General features: G+C 49.6%; 1 protein-coding gene across 2 annotated transcripts in view; it reads left to right on the forward strand.

Moving 5' to 3' along the window:
• mcama (melanoma cell adhesion molecule a) overlaps positions 1 to 16,375 on the forward strand; it is a 48,960-nt gene that overhangs the window by 21,763 nt on the left and 10,822 nt on the right. For both annotated transcript variants that reach the window (XM_035434086.1, XM_035434087.1), the window contains exons 2-6: positions 13,695 to 13,819; positions 14,100 to 14,334; positions 14,703 to 14,773; positions 15,169 to 15,256; positions 15,466 to 15,645. In XM_035434086.1, the coding sequence (XP_035289977.1) occupies positions 13,695 to 13,819; positions 14,100 to 14,334; positions 14,703 to 14,773; positions 15,169 to 15,256; positions 15,466 to 15,645 (699 nt within the window). The remainder of the gene's footprint in view (positions 1 to 13,694; positions 13,820 to 14,099; positions 14,335 to 14,702; positions 14,774 to 15,168; positions 15,257 to 15,465; positions 15,646 to 16,375) is intronic.

The raw sequence follows: 16,375 nt of genomic DNA on the forward strand, positions 1-16,375 counted from the left end.
TGCAATACTGAAGTGACTGACCATGCATCTGTTGCAGGTTAAAGAGAGAAAGTAGACTTGCATGTTTCCTCTTTGGTTGCTACTAGGAGGTTAATTTTGTTAGTGTTCCCGTTTTGTCTTTGTTGTATTTCTTCCTTCAAGGAGTCAAGTATATTTATACATAATAATTTCCTTTTATAACTGCACGGTGGTTCCATAATCTCTCTTTTCTCTGGCTAAGATCCAAACTTGCATTTGAGCCTACTGTGCTGTGGGCTCTTTAGCCTATATGAAATGTGATGTTTGATGCCATGACCGATGCAGTGTTTTTTGAGTGCTAGCTTTTATCATGCGATATGTTTGATTGATTGCACCCTCCTCAGTACAGGATGCATGTTTTTGATCGCCCTTCTTTATCAGCGAGGTCTGTTTTTCACAAGCTGAAAAAGAGGAGGCCTCATTATGTCCTGTATGTGTTGTGTGTGGATCAGGAGCTTTTTTAAAAGCTCGTGCCAGGAACATTGCCATCTGCTGAACACAGCTAGATCCCACACAGACCCAACAGGCACTGAGGTACTACTGTGGCCCAATTTGACCTTACAGAGAGAGTCATTGTTCTAGTATCTGTGAATCAACCACATGCCCCAATGTACTTTGTAATTTTACTGCCAGCTAACAAAGGCTTGTGTTTTCTAATTTGAGAATTATTCTTAAATCAATTTGTAACAGATCATTTCAGTTTTATCCAAACAGTCTGTGTAGTATCCCTGTTTGTGCATATTTGGCGCACATCTGACTCCTGTGGTAAGCCAGGAAGCCAACTGTGATGCAATTTCTGATCTGGTCATGTCTGGTTTGGTCTGATCATATCCACGGTTGATCACATCTCTTCTAGGTCGAAATTTAATGTTCTTTGCACGTTTTGGTGCCAGATCTGGCTGGTGAGACCAGGTGCTGACAGTTTCCTCGGGTGCTGAATCTGTTCTTATTGATTGTGGAAGTGCTGGTCCTGAATCCGAGCTCACTCAGAGAAACCGTCTCCTGCAGGCCTGTTTCTTCGACCGGGGCATCTCTAGGGCTTGGGAGAGCAGATATCTGGTTCTGTAAGCTGCTCTTTGGTTTCCCATGATGCCTGCCACCTGTTCTCTGAATGGGAGCCAAACGGTGCGGCTGTGGGCATAACCGCATGGTTTCTAGTTCTGCATCTGAAAATGTGTCCCTTTGGAGACTAGTGTTGATTATCTCTTGTGGGGGGCGGGGCCTTGGGGTGTGTAAGAGAGGTTCGATCCACATTATTCCAATGCTCTTGCCTCACAACTTCTCTAATTATCTGTTGCCATATTGTTTGAATAATTGATGCCATTTCCTGAAGCGTCGCCGGGCTCTCCGCTAATCCCTGCGACACCGGGATCCTCTTAAAGCTAATGTGGCTCCTGCAGCCGGCCGCCGCTGGCTTCCCTAGTCCAGCACTACCTCACAGACCGCAAGGCTAGTGTGTGTGTGTGTGTGTGTGTGTGTGTGTGTGTGTGCGTGTGTGTGTGTGTGTGTGTGTGTGTGTGTGCCCACCTGGGGTCTTACCCTGCATAATTCAGAAGCTCTCTCTAGCATTGACTCTATGCTTCTATGGCAGCTTATAATCCACACCAGCAGCTGTGCCTCTGAAGTGGTGTTCAGGCATACAACAGGTACTCTCAACTGGGTTTGGTTTATACATTTTTTTGTTCCATGCTTCTTTCCCCTCAACGTCTCTCTTTCTCTTTTTCACTGTCTCTCTCTTCTTACATCCAGGCTTATGTCAGTTTAACTTTGAGCTGTGCTTGGAATTGTATGCCTCCCACATTCATCTACACGTGTGTTGAGTTCAACTACTGGTAAACGACATCATTCAAATCCAGCATGTCAAGTAGTGTTAATGGGCACTCTGGCAGAATAAGCAGAATGGATCAAAAAGAAATTGACAGATCCCTGAGGGAAGCCCCCTGCAGGTTGAGCTGTCGCCCCCCTCCAGCAGGACTGACCTAAGGAAGCTGACTCGGTGCTGCCTCCTGCAGGGAGGGAGAGGTTACAGCAAGTTCAGCGACCCCCCTCTCAGCTGACTGGCATCTGTGCCCCCTCCTGACCACAGGAGCTATGGATGGGCAAACGGACACTGAAACCAAAAACCAGAGAAGAGCCGGGCGAACGTATAAGTAAGAAGAGAGCCCAATGGAGCTTCAGCAGGCCTTCATAGAAGCACACAGCGAGCTCTCTCGCACCGGGCCGAGATCCAGAAAGCTGCCTGCCGCTCGGCGGAACGAGATAAGATAAGCTGATCTGCCAGAAAAATGGCTCGTTCTGCACATTCACAGTTCGTCTCACTGCGATGTCTTTCCAGTCCAGAGCAGTTCAGCAGGTCGGCGGCTTCAGTCAACACTGGAATGGCGGAGGCATGAATAATTTGGCAAAACTTCACTTATTTATTCCTCCCCCCCTCCCAGCCTGGACCCCCCACCAACTGTGACTTTCACAGAAGATTAACCCCACCCCCTGCCAAAAAAAAATGTTTGTTTACAGCTGCTATACAAACACGATCACTTCCGAATTAAGCAAGCCACTAATGTACTGTACCCGTATGTGTTGATTCAGCGTCACAGGCTTTACATAGAAGTTGTTTGTTTGAACTGACATAATCATTTTTGTCAGGCGGTCATCTGTAATCATTGTGGACATGCTTAAGATGGTAGTGGTATAGTACTACTTCCAGGCCCAGGGTTTTGCTTAATAGAGTTACCCTGCCGAAAATCTCCTTTGGATCCTCTTAATAGTATAACTTAATTGTGACATACGAGAGGACATGCAGGGGAAAACACTTATCAGAAACCTTAAGCATGTTTGAAATGCTCTTTTAATAATATAAAACCTTCTCAAAGACCACGCAGAACTCCAGATAATTCATTTTCCTGTGTATGGGCCTTAAAGCCGATGACCAGAAAAGTTTTATAGTTTTTATAAATATTATCAGCATGAGTAAACAGATAGAAGTCATACCTTTAGGCATCCACTGCCCACTATCCAGATCTAAAAATGTTTGCTCCTCACTGAAGGAAAACAGGGGTGCTCTGTGATCCTTTTTGTAGGTCGTCTTGGCTCACAGATCAAGGTGACCCAGTCTTATCTTTTGAACTGAGCATTTCAAAGCAGGGGAGGTTAAAGCCATGCTTAAATATCAAGGTGGGACTTTTCTTCTCTTCCTTCTCTCAGATATTAGGAGGTGTTAAAGGATGATCCGTAAAGCAGGCGTCCGTGGTGTGGGCGAGTGGATCGTCTGCCACGGTTGGCTGCCGGTTTATGCCACGCAGCTGGGGCGCAGGGTGGGGGAAGGGCGGGGTAGGGATTCATCATGCTTTTGTGGAACGCGTAAGCAGGCACAAGGCACTCTTCTGGAATCCTTTTTCCGAGCCAGAATGATGCCTTCCAGAGAATTCCATTCAGCGTCTGTCTCTGGAGCCTAACCCACTGGGTGCTTTGTGATTCCCTCTCCTTTCCGGAAGGTCCCCCTTCCCCCTAAACAGCCGAATAATACCGGAACATTCTCTTGCTTGTTGCTCTGTTTCACCTCACCTCAGGCTGTCTAAGATTCTGGCAAGGTTAAGGGAATAATCTCACAAGGGCGACTTGGCAGATATAATTAATTGCCTTAGAATGCTAGAAGAAATGAGGCCCTTGAATGATGCTTTTCATGATGAGTTTGACATTGTTTTTTTCCCCTCTTCTCTCTGAATGCTCAGAGGAGGGAGTTAGAAGGCTGTGACTATTTTTCACAAGAGAAGAAGGTGTGATTTGGAAAGTTTGTCACTCGGGGAGAATGAATGAAGGTGTAGAACTCACCAGTGAGCCTGGGGCTAAACTGCTCTGGTGAATTGGGGAGTCCTTCATTCTCTGGCACCATTTTGCCATAGCTTATGGAAACCCTAGTGCTGTGAAATTCATGCCAAAAGAGATTTATAGCCTTTTATTATAAGGCCACACAAAAGGCCATAGCATGACCTCCTTCCCACCCCCCACCTCCTTGGCCGCCCCCCCATCCTCCGTCTCTGGACACAGGGGCCATGGGAAACTTCATTTCACGCCTCTTCCACAGTGTCAGTTCCGGAGTTATACTCTGGAAGAGGGTTTTGGGTGAACGGAACTGCCCCTGTGGAGCGCAGGTGTGTTTGGAGAACAGGTGTCTAAGACATTAGGGTGGGGGGGCGGGGGGGGTGTCACGCCTGGTCCCATCATATCCCCTGTAGATTTTTACTGCTGTCAATCAAGCCCCTCTAACCCTCGCAGACGTGAGGAGGAAGGGTGCGGGGGAGGGGGAAGAGTCTGGGGGAGGGGGAAGGGTCTGGGGGAGGAGGAAGGGTCTGGGGGAGGAGATAGGACCTGTGCACTGCTCCACAGCTGCTCTGACCTTCACCCGGGAGACGGGCCTGTCACTTGCACAGCTGCCCTTCAGTGCATCTACACCCCCACCGCTCATAACCTCCACCTGACGCTCACACTCCCCGGCTCTCGCTCCCCCGCTGTGAGGCAGAGGACGCGGGAAAGAGGGGTGGGCGAGTGGGGACAGCTGAACCGGGGCTGTCTTCCAAAGTCTTTTGCTCTACACTGATGCTATTATTCCTTCTAGGATATTATCCCACCCGGGAACAATCCCACCTGGACAGAAAAGGAAAGTGCCCAACATTCCTATTTAAAATAAATAAATAAATAAATAATAAATAAATAAAGAAATAAATAAAGAAATAAATAAATAGTGTCAGCAGCAGCAGGGAAAAGCGATGCTGCGGCCGTCTGTCATTGAGCTTGACTTTGCTCTACTGGCTGCTGGTTCGTTTAGAATGTTTTGAGGCTAGTATTTTATTTGTATGTTTTTTTTTCTCTCTCAAGGGAGTGGATTTTGTTTAGAATGGAAACACATGCTGTTTGGTGTGAAAACAGCAGGTGTGAATGTGAGTGTGTGTCTGAGAGAGAGAGAGTGTGTGCACATTCCTGTTTTTGGGTGACAAGGGCCAAGCAGTGCTGCCTAAGCCTGTGAAAACACCGCCTGGGGGGGGGGGGGGTTGTCTAAGGCGAGCAGGGGGTGTACTGTACGAGCGCTTTAAAAAGTCACCTCTGTGTGCTACTCTGTTAAAGCGCACCAATGCTTGCTTTGTATCTTCAGCCCTTTTCATGCGTGGGTCTGCCGCGAGGCCACAGGGGGGTTAAGGGCGCAGCTAAAACGATAAGCACAAGGTTTCGTCTGTTTGCAGACAAAACGGAGGCCCGGGGCCCAAAGGTAAACTGCAACTCCACAAACAAGAGATGAATTACTGTGCTGGAAGCCACCCAGAGTACCCACCTCTGAGCCCACCTCTCGGTTATGTTACCGAGGCAATTATCAGCCCCAGCAGCACTGGTCTCTCCTGCACGCCTCCCCTCTCCGCCGCGTCCTCCTGTCGACTTCCTCCTGGCGCGTCGTGCCGCGCGTGTGCATTTCACCACAAAACCACACCAGTCAGAAGCCTGCTCCTCGAGGAAATACGAGAATTTTCCCCCGATCTCAGAGAGAAACATTCAAATTCACAGAAGGTCTTGGTCTTCATTAGCGGACGGCTGAAGTTTCAGTCGGGGCCCGGGGGGGGGGGGGGGGGGGGGGGGGGGCGGCGAGGGAGGGAAAGGGGGGGGGATGGGGTGCCGGGGGGTGGTTTTCGTCCTGACTCATTAGCTGGAAATCACACCTGGGTTCACTCGAGTATTCTCTTTGAGGCCGTGCAGAGCGAGGGCGCTGGGCATGGGATTGTGTTTACGCCTCTGCATATGGCCAGGGTACCGACGCGTCTACAAGCTGACGTTTCGACTTCTGACGAACGCGATGAAAGCGGTTTTATGTAAATTCTTTTTGGATTCGAAAAAAAAAAAATGTAATTAAAAATAACTGCCTCGGGGCAGCGAGAGGGAGAGAGGAGCTGGTTTAGCAGCCGCGCACAACACGACTCGCAGCCCTAACCGTTGGCCGCTTGCCAAGGCCATGGATTCTGGAGGCTAATAACCACTGTGCGGGGGGAAGAGCGTGGAATGCTGGGACGGGGGGGGCGGCGGGGGGGGGGGGATGCGTGGATGATGATTTGGGGTAGTGGCAGGGGTAACCATGGCAACCACGGAGCGGTTTTGTTTTTTCGCGTATCAGATAAGGCTTGAGCAAGGATCCCTGACTGGGATTTGACCCTGAAAGAAAGATCTGTACGCGCCGGCCCACCTGGAACCCCCCTCCCCCCGAAAAGGCCACGAGGGCCCGCAGACCCTGGAACAAGGCCCGCCTTTGTTCCGCCGGGCAGCCCTGTCACAGGAGCCCGCGCGAAGCGGGGCACGCTATTTATAGCGTGACGAAAAGGGGGAAAAAGCCAAAGGTCCGATAGCCGTGGTCCTGTGCGCCGCCGCCCGTGACCTTCTCGCCAGAATGTCAGGCCCGCTCGCTCTTATTCACTCTCTCTCCTGATTCCCCCCGTAGCTGGGCCGCCAGCCGTGCGTCACCAAACCCTTTGCTTTTATTAATGGCTGGTTGGGGGCGATGTTTGCGTTCTATCAGATTATCTGTTTGTGCAGCGGTTCGGCATCGATTGAAGTCATTCGGGCCGGGTGCTTTTCCTCAAGGCGAACGACAGCTGAGTCGACCCCACCTGGTCGAGAGCGGGGGGGCGGGGGTTGGGGGTCTGAAGCTAACATCCTGCTCTCTCTGTGCCTTAGTCTGGCTGTGTAAGTTAGTCTGGTCTACTCTGCACCAGTTCGGGGTGGGATTTCAGCCGAAGTATCTCACCTCATCCCTGGTAGATGCAGAGCGCTGCACAGAACGCGTCCCTGGCAGGGATCTGCTACTGGTCTGCTCTGACGCATTTGAAAATGTGGAGCAGCGCCCGCTGTCTGTTTAACGGAAAAAGAAGCAAACGGATGGTGTGAGCCGGCCCCCTTCGATCAATTTCCCATCCAATCGATAAGAACTGTGGTGTGACTCCCTTTGTCCAAACAAGACAAATCAAAGAAGTACCTGGGTCTTATTTCATCCGCACTCTGGAAATCAGAATAAAACTTAAAAACTCTGTTTACTGAAGAATATGTCAGGTGGTAGACTTTTATTGAAATGCAATGTTCATTTCTTCTCTTGGGGGGAACCTTTAAAGAATGCATGTTTTAAAATGAATTGAGAAGCTTAAGATTACTGAGCAGCCCTGGGGACTAGGATTTCTTTTTTTGTGTTTTTATTTTAAATATGGGAAACGGTGAAGTATTTGAGCCTGTCAGAGACCTCTTTCCAAAGGAGTGGGTGGGAAATGGGTGTGACCGCCTGTTCCTGTGGCCTTTTCAGAAATTACGTGGAAATTGGTTTTAACGAAAGCTCTGAGTCGAAGGAAAAAATAATCCCCTCTTTGAAATAAATGAAAACTTGAAAGTATATATAAAATATGGCTACATATAAACACGCAGGCGCACATAAAGTGTACGCTATCTGAACTGCGTGGTTTGGAGCCCTTTGTTCTGTGCATTATGCCCTTAGCAATACATGCAGTATGTGTGCATGGGACTGCTGAGGTCACACAGTGATGAGTACAGATACACAATCTAAATCTGTGTGTGTGTGTGTGTGTGTGTGTGTGTGTGTGTGTGTGTGTGTTTTTATCATTTGTTTGTTCACTTTTGAATGCTCAGTAGATGGTATCCAGTGTTGATCTGACAGGCCCCCCTCACAGGGATTTGTGCCAGTTCATAGCCCAAAGCAGGTCAAAGCCACTATAGCTGAGGCATGACAGAGGTGAAGTCAGTGTGATTTGTGTGTGTGCGTGCGTGTGTGTGTGTGTGTGTGTGGAACCAAGCTCTTGTGTGAGACAGATTGATTGACCATGTGCATGTATGAGCTGGCCCCTATGCCCTTTGATCACAGGTGTGTGTGAAGGGGACAGTGCTCAAGGTGATCTTGAGGCTCAGGGCATGTTCATGATCTGTGACCAAGCATTAGCATCCGTGTCAGGGGTGCTTACACTCTATAGGGCTCCTCTGTCTCCTCAAGAAAGCACCAGAGATCATCCTGCCTTTCATCAGACCGGAAAACAAAGACACACTGTGAACCTCTTTAGCTTCAGCTTCGCAATGGGACAAAACCAAAAGAGCGTCCCAGCCCTGGAACAGAGAGACGACGCCTGGCGTCCAATCAAAAGGAGGAGCGGTCCAGTCAGAGCGCCGTCATGGCCGTGGTCAGGGTTGAATGGGGGGATTTTCACTCCGCCGGTGGCTTGTTGGCATTTGAGGGGAACGGGCTGCGGAGGCCTTGTTTAAGGCACCAGCCTTTTAATGGGGCCCAGAGGTGAGCAGATACAAAGAAACTAATTTCCACATGTGAAACTGTGATAATACCTGGGATGCATTTAGATATATGCTGATATACATCCTACACATATACTGTAAGTTTCATGTGTGCCATTTTAAGTAGGCTGTAGATTATCCTGTAAGGGAATGTTTTCCATTCATTTTGACGTAATGTTAAGGGTATTGTGACATTTTTTTGTTGTTTTGGCTCTACTCCAGCACATTGGATTTGAAATAAAACAGTGAATATGAAGTGCAGACTGTTTTAATTTGAGGGTATCTACATCCATATCAGGTAATCTGTGTAGTAATAACAGCCCTTTCTAAAAATAATCTCCCCATGTTAGGGGGCCAAAAATAATTATGCAAATGAACACATGCTGAAATAAAGTTGTTGAGTTCTTGGTTGCAAATCTTTTGCATTTGATGACTACATGAAGTCTGCAACCTTAGGCATCACCAGACACTGCGTATCTTCCCTGGTTATGCTCTGCCAGGCCTGTACCGCAGCCATCTTCAGTTCACTTTGTTTCTGGGGCATTTTATTGTCTTGCCTCCACCAAGTGAAACGCTTGTTCAGTTAGATTCAGGACGGGTGATTGACTTGGCCAGTCAATAGCATTCCACTTTTTGGCCCCTCCTTGGGTGCTTTAACAGTATGTGTGGGGTCATTCTCTTGCATTGTGACACACCCGTTGTTCTTTTGGGCTATGTATCTGATTTATTAAGATTTTTCGGCCTGATGATGGCCTGCTTTACTGGCAATGACACGTATTTGGTCCTCATATTGAGAGACAACGGAAACTTGTTCCAAATGCAAATTCCATACCTAGTATTCCTCAATACTTTTTTACGTTTAACTGTACATTGGACATTTATATTGTTTCAGATTGTGTGTTTTACCATATGGAAATGAAGAGAGACAGGTGATGTGAGAACATTCAGAACATAGTTGGCAGTTGGGTCGGGGATGGGGGCAAAAGGGGCTTGCCCGGCCCTCAGTGCTCTCATCCACACCTGCTGTTGTCTCCTCCGGCAGCTGTTATGTGGCTGCGCTGAGGGGTGCGGCGGTGTGCGGGGTGTCTGGACAGCTCGGTCTGTCTGCCAGCCCTTACCGGCACCCGGAGCCAAGAGCACATCTCCAGCATTCCACTCTGAATACCCAGCTGCAGCAGAAGAGCTGTATCTCTCCTACCTGCTTCTGAAAATGCGGGCTGGAGGTGGTGTGGGGGTGGTGCCGTGTTGTTACATAGGGGTCGAACAGGATACAACAGCCACAAAAATGCACGTCTGTGAATGTAATCAAGGCGGCGTGGATTTGTTGCAGTGTGGAAGGAGGGCGTGGAGTCCCTGTGCTGATCGAGGGTGGTAGGCCTCGAAGCACGCCAGCTCTGTGTCGGAGTTGCCGGAGTTAGGCCCCCTTGCGTGCCATGGTCATTCTGGCGTGTGAGGACGGGTGGGTCCCTTTCAGTTGAGGGAAGGCTCTGTTTCACCTGTGGCCAACCTAGTGCATTAACACCCCCCACAAACCCCACAAACCCCACAAATCCCATAAGACAAGGCCGAGCGGGCTGCCCCAGGCCCCATTGCACCTGTCTGAGGTGTTGTCATCACGTTCCAATACTCCAGTACTCAGCGCTGGCTGCTAGGCTGTGGCACAGCTAACGCTTAGAACGGTGCATTGTGGGATTTTACTGGGGTCACACTGCAGGCACAGTATAATGACTCCTGGTGGTTTTTGTTGTGATGGCACACAAAGACAGATACATGGCTTTTGTGTTTTTTTGAGGCATATTGCTTCTTTTTTTTTTTTTTTTTTTAGTTTCGCCCCCTCTCTAAGTCCCACGATGTGTGAAAAATATGGTTTGCGATATGGTGTAATCGGATTTACCGAAGCAAGGGCTTTAAAATAAAAGCGCAATATCTCTTCAACATTCACCCGTCCTTGCCGCCCTCAGTCTCGGAACGGAAAGAGATAAGCGCAGGTAACAGCCCTTGGCCCTTTCCTGAACTTCTGCTCACCCCGGAGTTTGCAGTTGAAAAACATATTTTGTGTGTTTGGACGGAACGGTGCTCTCCATGGAATGGATGGGGGTTTACGGTCCGTCCAGGTGTCTGAACAATAGTGCGCTTTTTTAGGGGAGGGAGACAGCCACGCCTGGCTGAGCAGGGCCTGTGGGTCCCAGCTATAGGAATAGGACCGTGGTCTGGGCTACAGTGTGTGTGTGTGGGTGTGTGTGCTTGTGCGTGTCTGTTTGGTTTAAGGTAAGAAAAATCTAACCAAACAGCAAAAGTAATGCTGTTGTATTTGCAGATTTTTGGAACTAAATGGGTTTTCCAGACAGTCCCAGTCCCCAACCCCTGCCCCACCCCCTTCCCTTTCACTCTTTTTCTCTCTCTCTCTCTCTTTTTCACACACACACACACAGACATGCACACACGCACACACATTCATATATACATTACGTTTCTCTCCGTTCCCTGCTGTAGCTCATTGTTAGAGATTTCGATCTTCAGAATTGGGAAGGAGACCGAGAGGCCTTTCTGTACGCACAACCCCCCCTCAACCCTAACCCCCCCCCCAACCTGTCACTCATGTCCACACAGCTCCTTTGCCAACTCATAGAGCCCCATCCCTACCCCGGCACCCCACCAGCCTAGCCCCGCACTCTCCAGATGTTTCCAATTAAAAAGGAAGCTTTTCAGCTCACTTCTTTTCTCCCAGTGCTGAAAGGACAGAGGAGAGAGAGAGAGAGAGAGGGAGGGAGGGAGAGAGACAGAGAGAGAGAGAGAGAGAGAGGGAGGGAGAGAGAAAGAGAGAGAGGCCGAGAGAGCGAGAGACAGGAGGGGGGGTTATTGCACAGGGAATGGTGGGGGAGGGAGAAAGGGAAAAAACGGGATCTTTCTTTAAACCAAAAGAGGGTTGTGGGGTAGAGAGTATGGAGGAAGGGGGGTGGGGGGCATTTTAAAAGTCACTCTACTGGATTGTTTTGGCACTGAGGGTATCTGTGCCATGAATAGAGCGCTTTATTCACGCCATGTTCTGTTAAATATGCATTGTCTGGGGCCAGATGGGGAAATGGTAGAATTCGATGTACTGTAGGTTTCTGCTAAACGTTGAAACAAGGGAAATGCACAGGCACACACACACACACACACACACGCACACACGCACACACGCACACACACACACACACAAAAGGTGTGATTCGGGGTCCTAAGAGCAGTTGTTCCCTCAGGCTACAAGAAAAGAATAAATAAATAAATCGCTCACTCATTTTGTCTCTCTGGCCTTTGTTTGAGGGCCGCCAGCGCTGGTCTTTGCAGAGAGAAAAGCCGCCGATGTGTCTCAGCAGCCGATGCGGACCGTTTCCACGGCAGCAGGACGGGATTAGCGGTTGGGTGGGGGGTCGGGGGAGGGGGGGGGGGCGCGACCGCGAGCTCGTTCTGCAGGCGCTCGAGCGGGCGAGCGACGCCCTGTGGCTCAGATTAACGCCGAGTCGAGTCCCTGAGAGCCCTTCCACCTGCCCTTCCACCCGGAGTCAGTGTGTAAGCTGTTAGCGCCGTGTTAGCGCTCAGATACCGGGCCGCCTGCACGCCGCTCCTGCTCTAAGGGAGGGTTAGCGGCCGGGCCCCGGATCCCGCTGCACATAAAGCGATGCGCTGAAAGGCGTGAAGGTCGGGTGGGGACGCGTGCCGATTGTACCCGAATGCGCTCTGACATGGAGGAGTGTTTGCTGCTCAGAATAACTGGCCTCTGTGTCCAGCTGCGGATCAGAAAAACAGCCGGAAGGAGTTACGAGTTTCTACTGGGTCCCACACACACAATCACACATACACACACGCACGTGCACGCGCACACACACGCACGCACACACACACGCGCGCACACACACAGATACAGACACATGCATGCATTATCACACACTCATTACATTACATTACTTTACAGGCATTTGGCAGACACTCTTATCCAGAGCGACGTACAACAAAGTGTATAACCATATACACACTCCCATATACAACCACTCACATATACAGACATATGCATGCATTATCACGCACACACAGACCTGCACACATATATAGACAAACACACAGATTCACACGCATGCATATGTGCACGAACACGTGCATACATGCACAACTGCATCCACGTGCATAATCACACACGCACGGACGCACTTCTGTGGCTTTAATGCACAGGAATAACTAAGTACCTAATGTAATTTTGGTTGTGGGAAATGGTCCTTCATCCTCAGTCAGCTTATCTGTAGAACCCATGAGGATGAACACATGACAGGGCTGCAGCGGTTTGGGGGGTGGGGTTACTCATGTTTACTGTGTCGTAGGAGGGGTGGAAGAGTCCACCGTCTGGGCTACTGAGGCTGAGCTGTGTAAAGTGCACTCTCCCTTTACTCTCACAAAAACCCCCAACCGCATTCCAGTCCATCCACCAATCCCTCCACACTGTTTGGGTGTGTTTAGATAACATTTTCATTATTTCATGACCCATGTTTTGCTACTGAAATGGAAAAATGTCTGCTGAATTTCTGCTACCGTTCCTACTCTGGGAACACGCCCGTCTGAAAGGGGGGCAGTGAAAAGCGGACGGACCGGGATCAGAGCAGCGTGGGTCCCGTAGGAGATTCCAAAGCGCGATAATCGGGATCGCTTCGTCGCGGCCTCCCTTTACGGTTAAATGAAGAACTCTGATTGGCCCTCGCCACTGCCAGCGGGACGCATTTGGGGCAGGCGGGCTCTCTGGTTCGTTCCTCGTGGCGGGGCGAACACTGGGTGATTATGCTCCCCTTCAATCCCGGCTTTCTTCCGTCCCGTGGGATAGGGGGCTGGAGCGCTGCCCGCGGCCCCCTGCCGACGGAGGGCGGGGCGGGGTGGGCTCAAAGGATTCCTCGCATATCGCAGGCTTCCTCTGCCGGCCTCCAGCCTTTCTCCCGCCGCTCACATGCCAGGCCGGCTGCCGCCAGGCCGCGGAGAGGCGGGCCCTGACGCGGAGCTCTGTCGTCTTTCCCCGAGCTAACGCTGGGGGCTGTGGAGGACAACCAAGCTTGCGGCCGTTTGGGGAGGGATGTGGTGCTCATAGTGTCCGTAGGGTCTGTGAAGACAAAGGTGTATGCAAAGACATGGCCATAGTTAGGACGTGTTGCATGAGTGAATATGAATAAATACAAGATGATTTGTCATGTGCTCAGTGTGTGTGTGTGTATGTGTGTGTTTGTGTGTATTTGTACTTATATTTGCCTCGCAGTTGAATTCACTTGTTCTGGTTTGACATATCTGGAGTAGACTGTTCTGTTTCCATCCTAAATCAATGCCTACATTGTGTGTGTTTGCAGTATGGGCCAAGGTGGATGTCACCATGGAGGACAGCGTGGAGGTGCACGTGGGAGAGAGGGTGGAGATCCCCTGTGTTTACTCCATCACTGAGGAGTCCAGCACCGTGATGGTGCAGTGGTTTGTGGTGAGTACCAGACTCCAGACGTTTCCTGACTACAGTTCCCAGTGTGCTCAGGTCCAGAACAATCACATGAAGAGGGCAGAGTTCATGCCTTCCTTCAGTCCCATTATTCTCAGCTCCTGAACACCAGGTTAAACAGGGCATTGTCCCTGGCCATTTCCAAGGGCTGAATTACATTGTGTTTTTCTTGAGCTGCCAAAAAAACTATTTAGTAATATACACTTATCTTAACAGGACATTTCACTTTTCCTATGTATAAGTGTGCAAGCCTTTGTTTGTGTAGAAACGTTGGTCCAGCAGCCAGCGGGAGAGGATCTACTACGGAGACGAGAGCATGCAGATTGTGGACAGCGACACGGACTTCACGGGGCGGATCACCATCAGCCCGGCCGACGAGCGCGGCGAGATGGTGCTGACCATACAGGAGGTGCAGCTCGGGGACGAGCGGGAGTTCATCTGCCAAGTGAACGGCATGTCGGCCGGGAACGCCGAAGGGAAAACCCTGCTCAAGGTTTTCGGTACGACGCCGGTATTCCGCAGTGTCTCCCACTGTCACTTGGTTTGCAGGCTTCCCTGTGCTGGTTCTGCTCATTCAGTTCACGTGGCTGAAGGGAGCTGAAATGATACTGCTGAGATGCCGTCCATGCTTTGTGCTTCTTGGGAATGGTGAAAGAGTTCTAGATCACTCGGCTGCATGTTTGAGCCCCAGCTTTGCCCGCCAGCAATGACACACAGCAATTTAAGTGTGATGTTGCCTCCCACCCCATCCCCAAAGATCCATCCAGAGTCAATTCTGCCTCTTTGCACTGTGATCTTATCTCAGATCTGCCATGTGTTAAATAGTTATGGTTCTCTTTTATGATGCCATTCTTTGTTTCTTCTGCAGATCCCCCAGAAGCCCCCGTCATCGAGGGAGTCCATTCTGGAATAACTGTGTCCACCCCGTACCCGTCAAAGGTTGTAACCTTTTTTGCATTCTTGTATTCTGACTACACGTTGATCTCCTGCATTCTTTTTGCTTCCTTATATACTTTATATGTCTAGAACCTTCTGGGTGGTATTAGAAGGTATCGGTGCATTTGGGGTTGTGGTTCTAGCTATGGCTGTTTTGACCAACGCCACTTAATAAATATTCATTATGAAACAGAAAATAAAAAAGGCTTTTATTTTCAGCAATGGCACAAGGAGCTTAATTGTCAGGACAATGTGTATGGATTGCCTGAGCTGTAGCTTTTTTAGCGATCATTGTGTTCAGCGATCATATTGACCTGAATATGAGGTTCATGACTCGTGGTGTACCCGATGAGTGCTTTCCCTCCCTAACAACTTGGCCCATTTGCTGGGTGTTGCAGATTGCATCCTGTGAAGCCCGGAATGGCTACCCCAGACCTAACATCACCTGGTACCGCAACCTCACCCCACTGATCCCCTTGAATGACAGTGAGTACGGCAGTCAGCAGGCCTGTATAGCAGTGGAAGCACAATGAGAGGAGAAGGATGTTCTCCAATGCTGTGTATATGACGGAATCCATTGCATGGAGTGGTGCAGGACCCGGTGTACCTGTGCATATAGAACATCATTGCTATGTTTACGTCACGCTAAGCCTGCTTGACTTTCTTTGCGTTCTGTCCGTGTGTGTGTGTCTCAGAGGTTAACGTGGTTACCCTGGTGACCCGGGAGTCCAGCAGCCTGTACACCATTCAGAGTGAGCTGCACTACAAGGTGGCAAAGGAAGACAAGGACGCATTTTTCCACTGCGAGGTCAGCTATGCTGTCCCTGCAGCCGTGGGGACGGCCGAGTCGAAGCGCATCAACGTCACCGTCCACTGTGAGTCTCCCCAGTCTATTCACCCTATTATAGTAGCACTGCTACCTCTCTCCTTATCCACAGTATATAGTACTGTGAGTCTCCCCAGTCTATTCACCCTATTATAGTAGCACTGCTACCTCTCTCCTTATCCACAGTATATAGTACTGTGAGTCTCCCCAGTCTATTCACCCTATTATAGTAGCACTGCTACCTCTCTCCTTATCCACAGTATATAGTACTGTGAGTCTCCCCAGTCTATTCACCCTATTATAGTAGCACTGCTACCTCTCTCCTTATCCACAGTATATAGTACTGTGAGTCTCCCCAGTCTATTCACCCTATTATAGTAGCACTGCTACCTCTCTCCTTATCCACAGTATATAGTACTGTGAGTCTCCCCAGTCTATTCACCCTATTATAGTAGCACTGCTTCTTCCCCACTTATTCACAGTATATAGCACTGTGAGTCTCCCCAGTCTATTCACCCTATTATAGTAGCACTGCTACCTCTCTCCTTATCCACAGTATATAGTACTGTGAGTCTCCCCAGTCTATTCACCCTATTATAGTAGCACTGCAACCTCTCTCCTTATCCACAGTATATAGTACTGTGAGTCTCCCCAGTCTATTCACCCTATTATAGTAGCACTGCTTCTTCCCCACTTATTCACAGTATATAGCACTGTGAGTCTCCCCAGTCTATTCACCCTATTATAGTAGCACTGCTACCTCTCTTCTTATCCACAGT

This window comes from Anguilla anguilla, chromosome 9, assembly GCF_013347855.1.
Source record: "Anguilla anguilla isolate fAngAng1 chromosome 9, fAngAng1.pri, whole genome shotgun sequence".
NCBI classification, from domain to species: domain Eukaryota; kingdom Metazoa; phylum Chordata; class Actinopteri; order Anguilliformes; family Anguillidae; genus Anguilla; species Anguilla anguilla.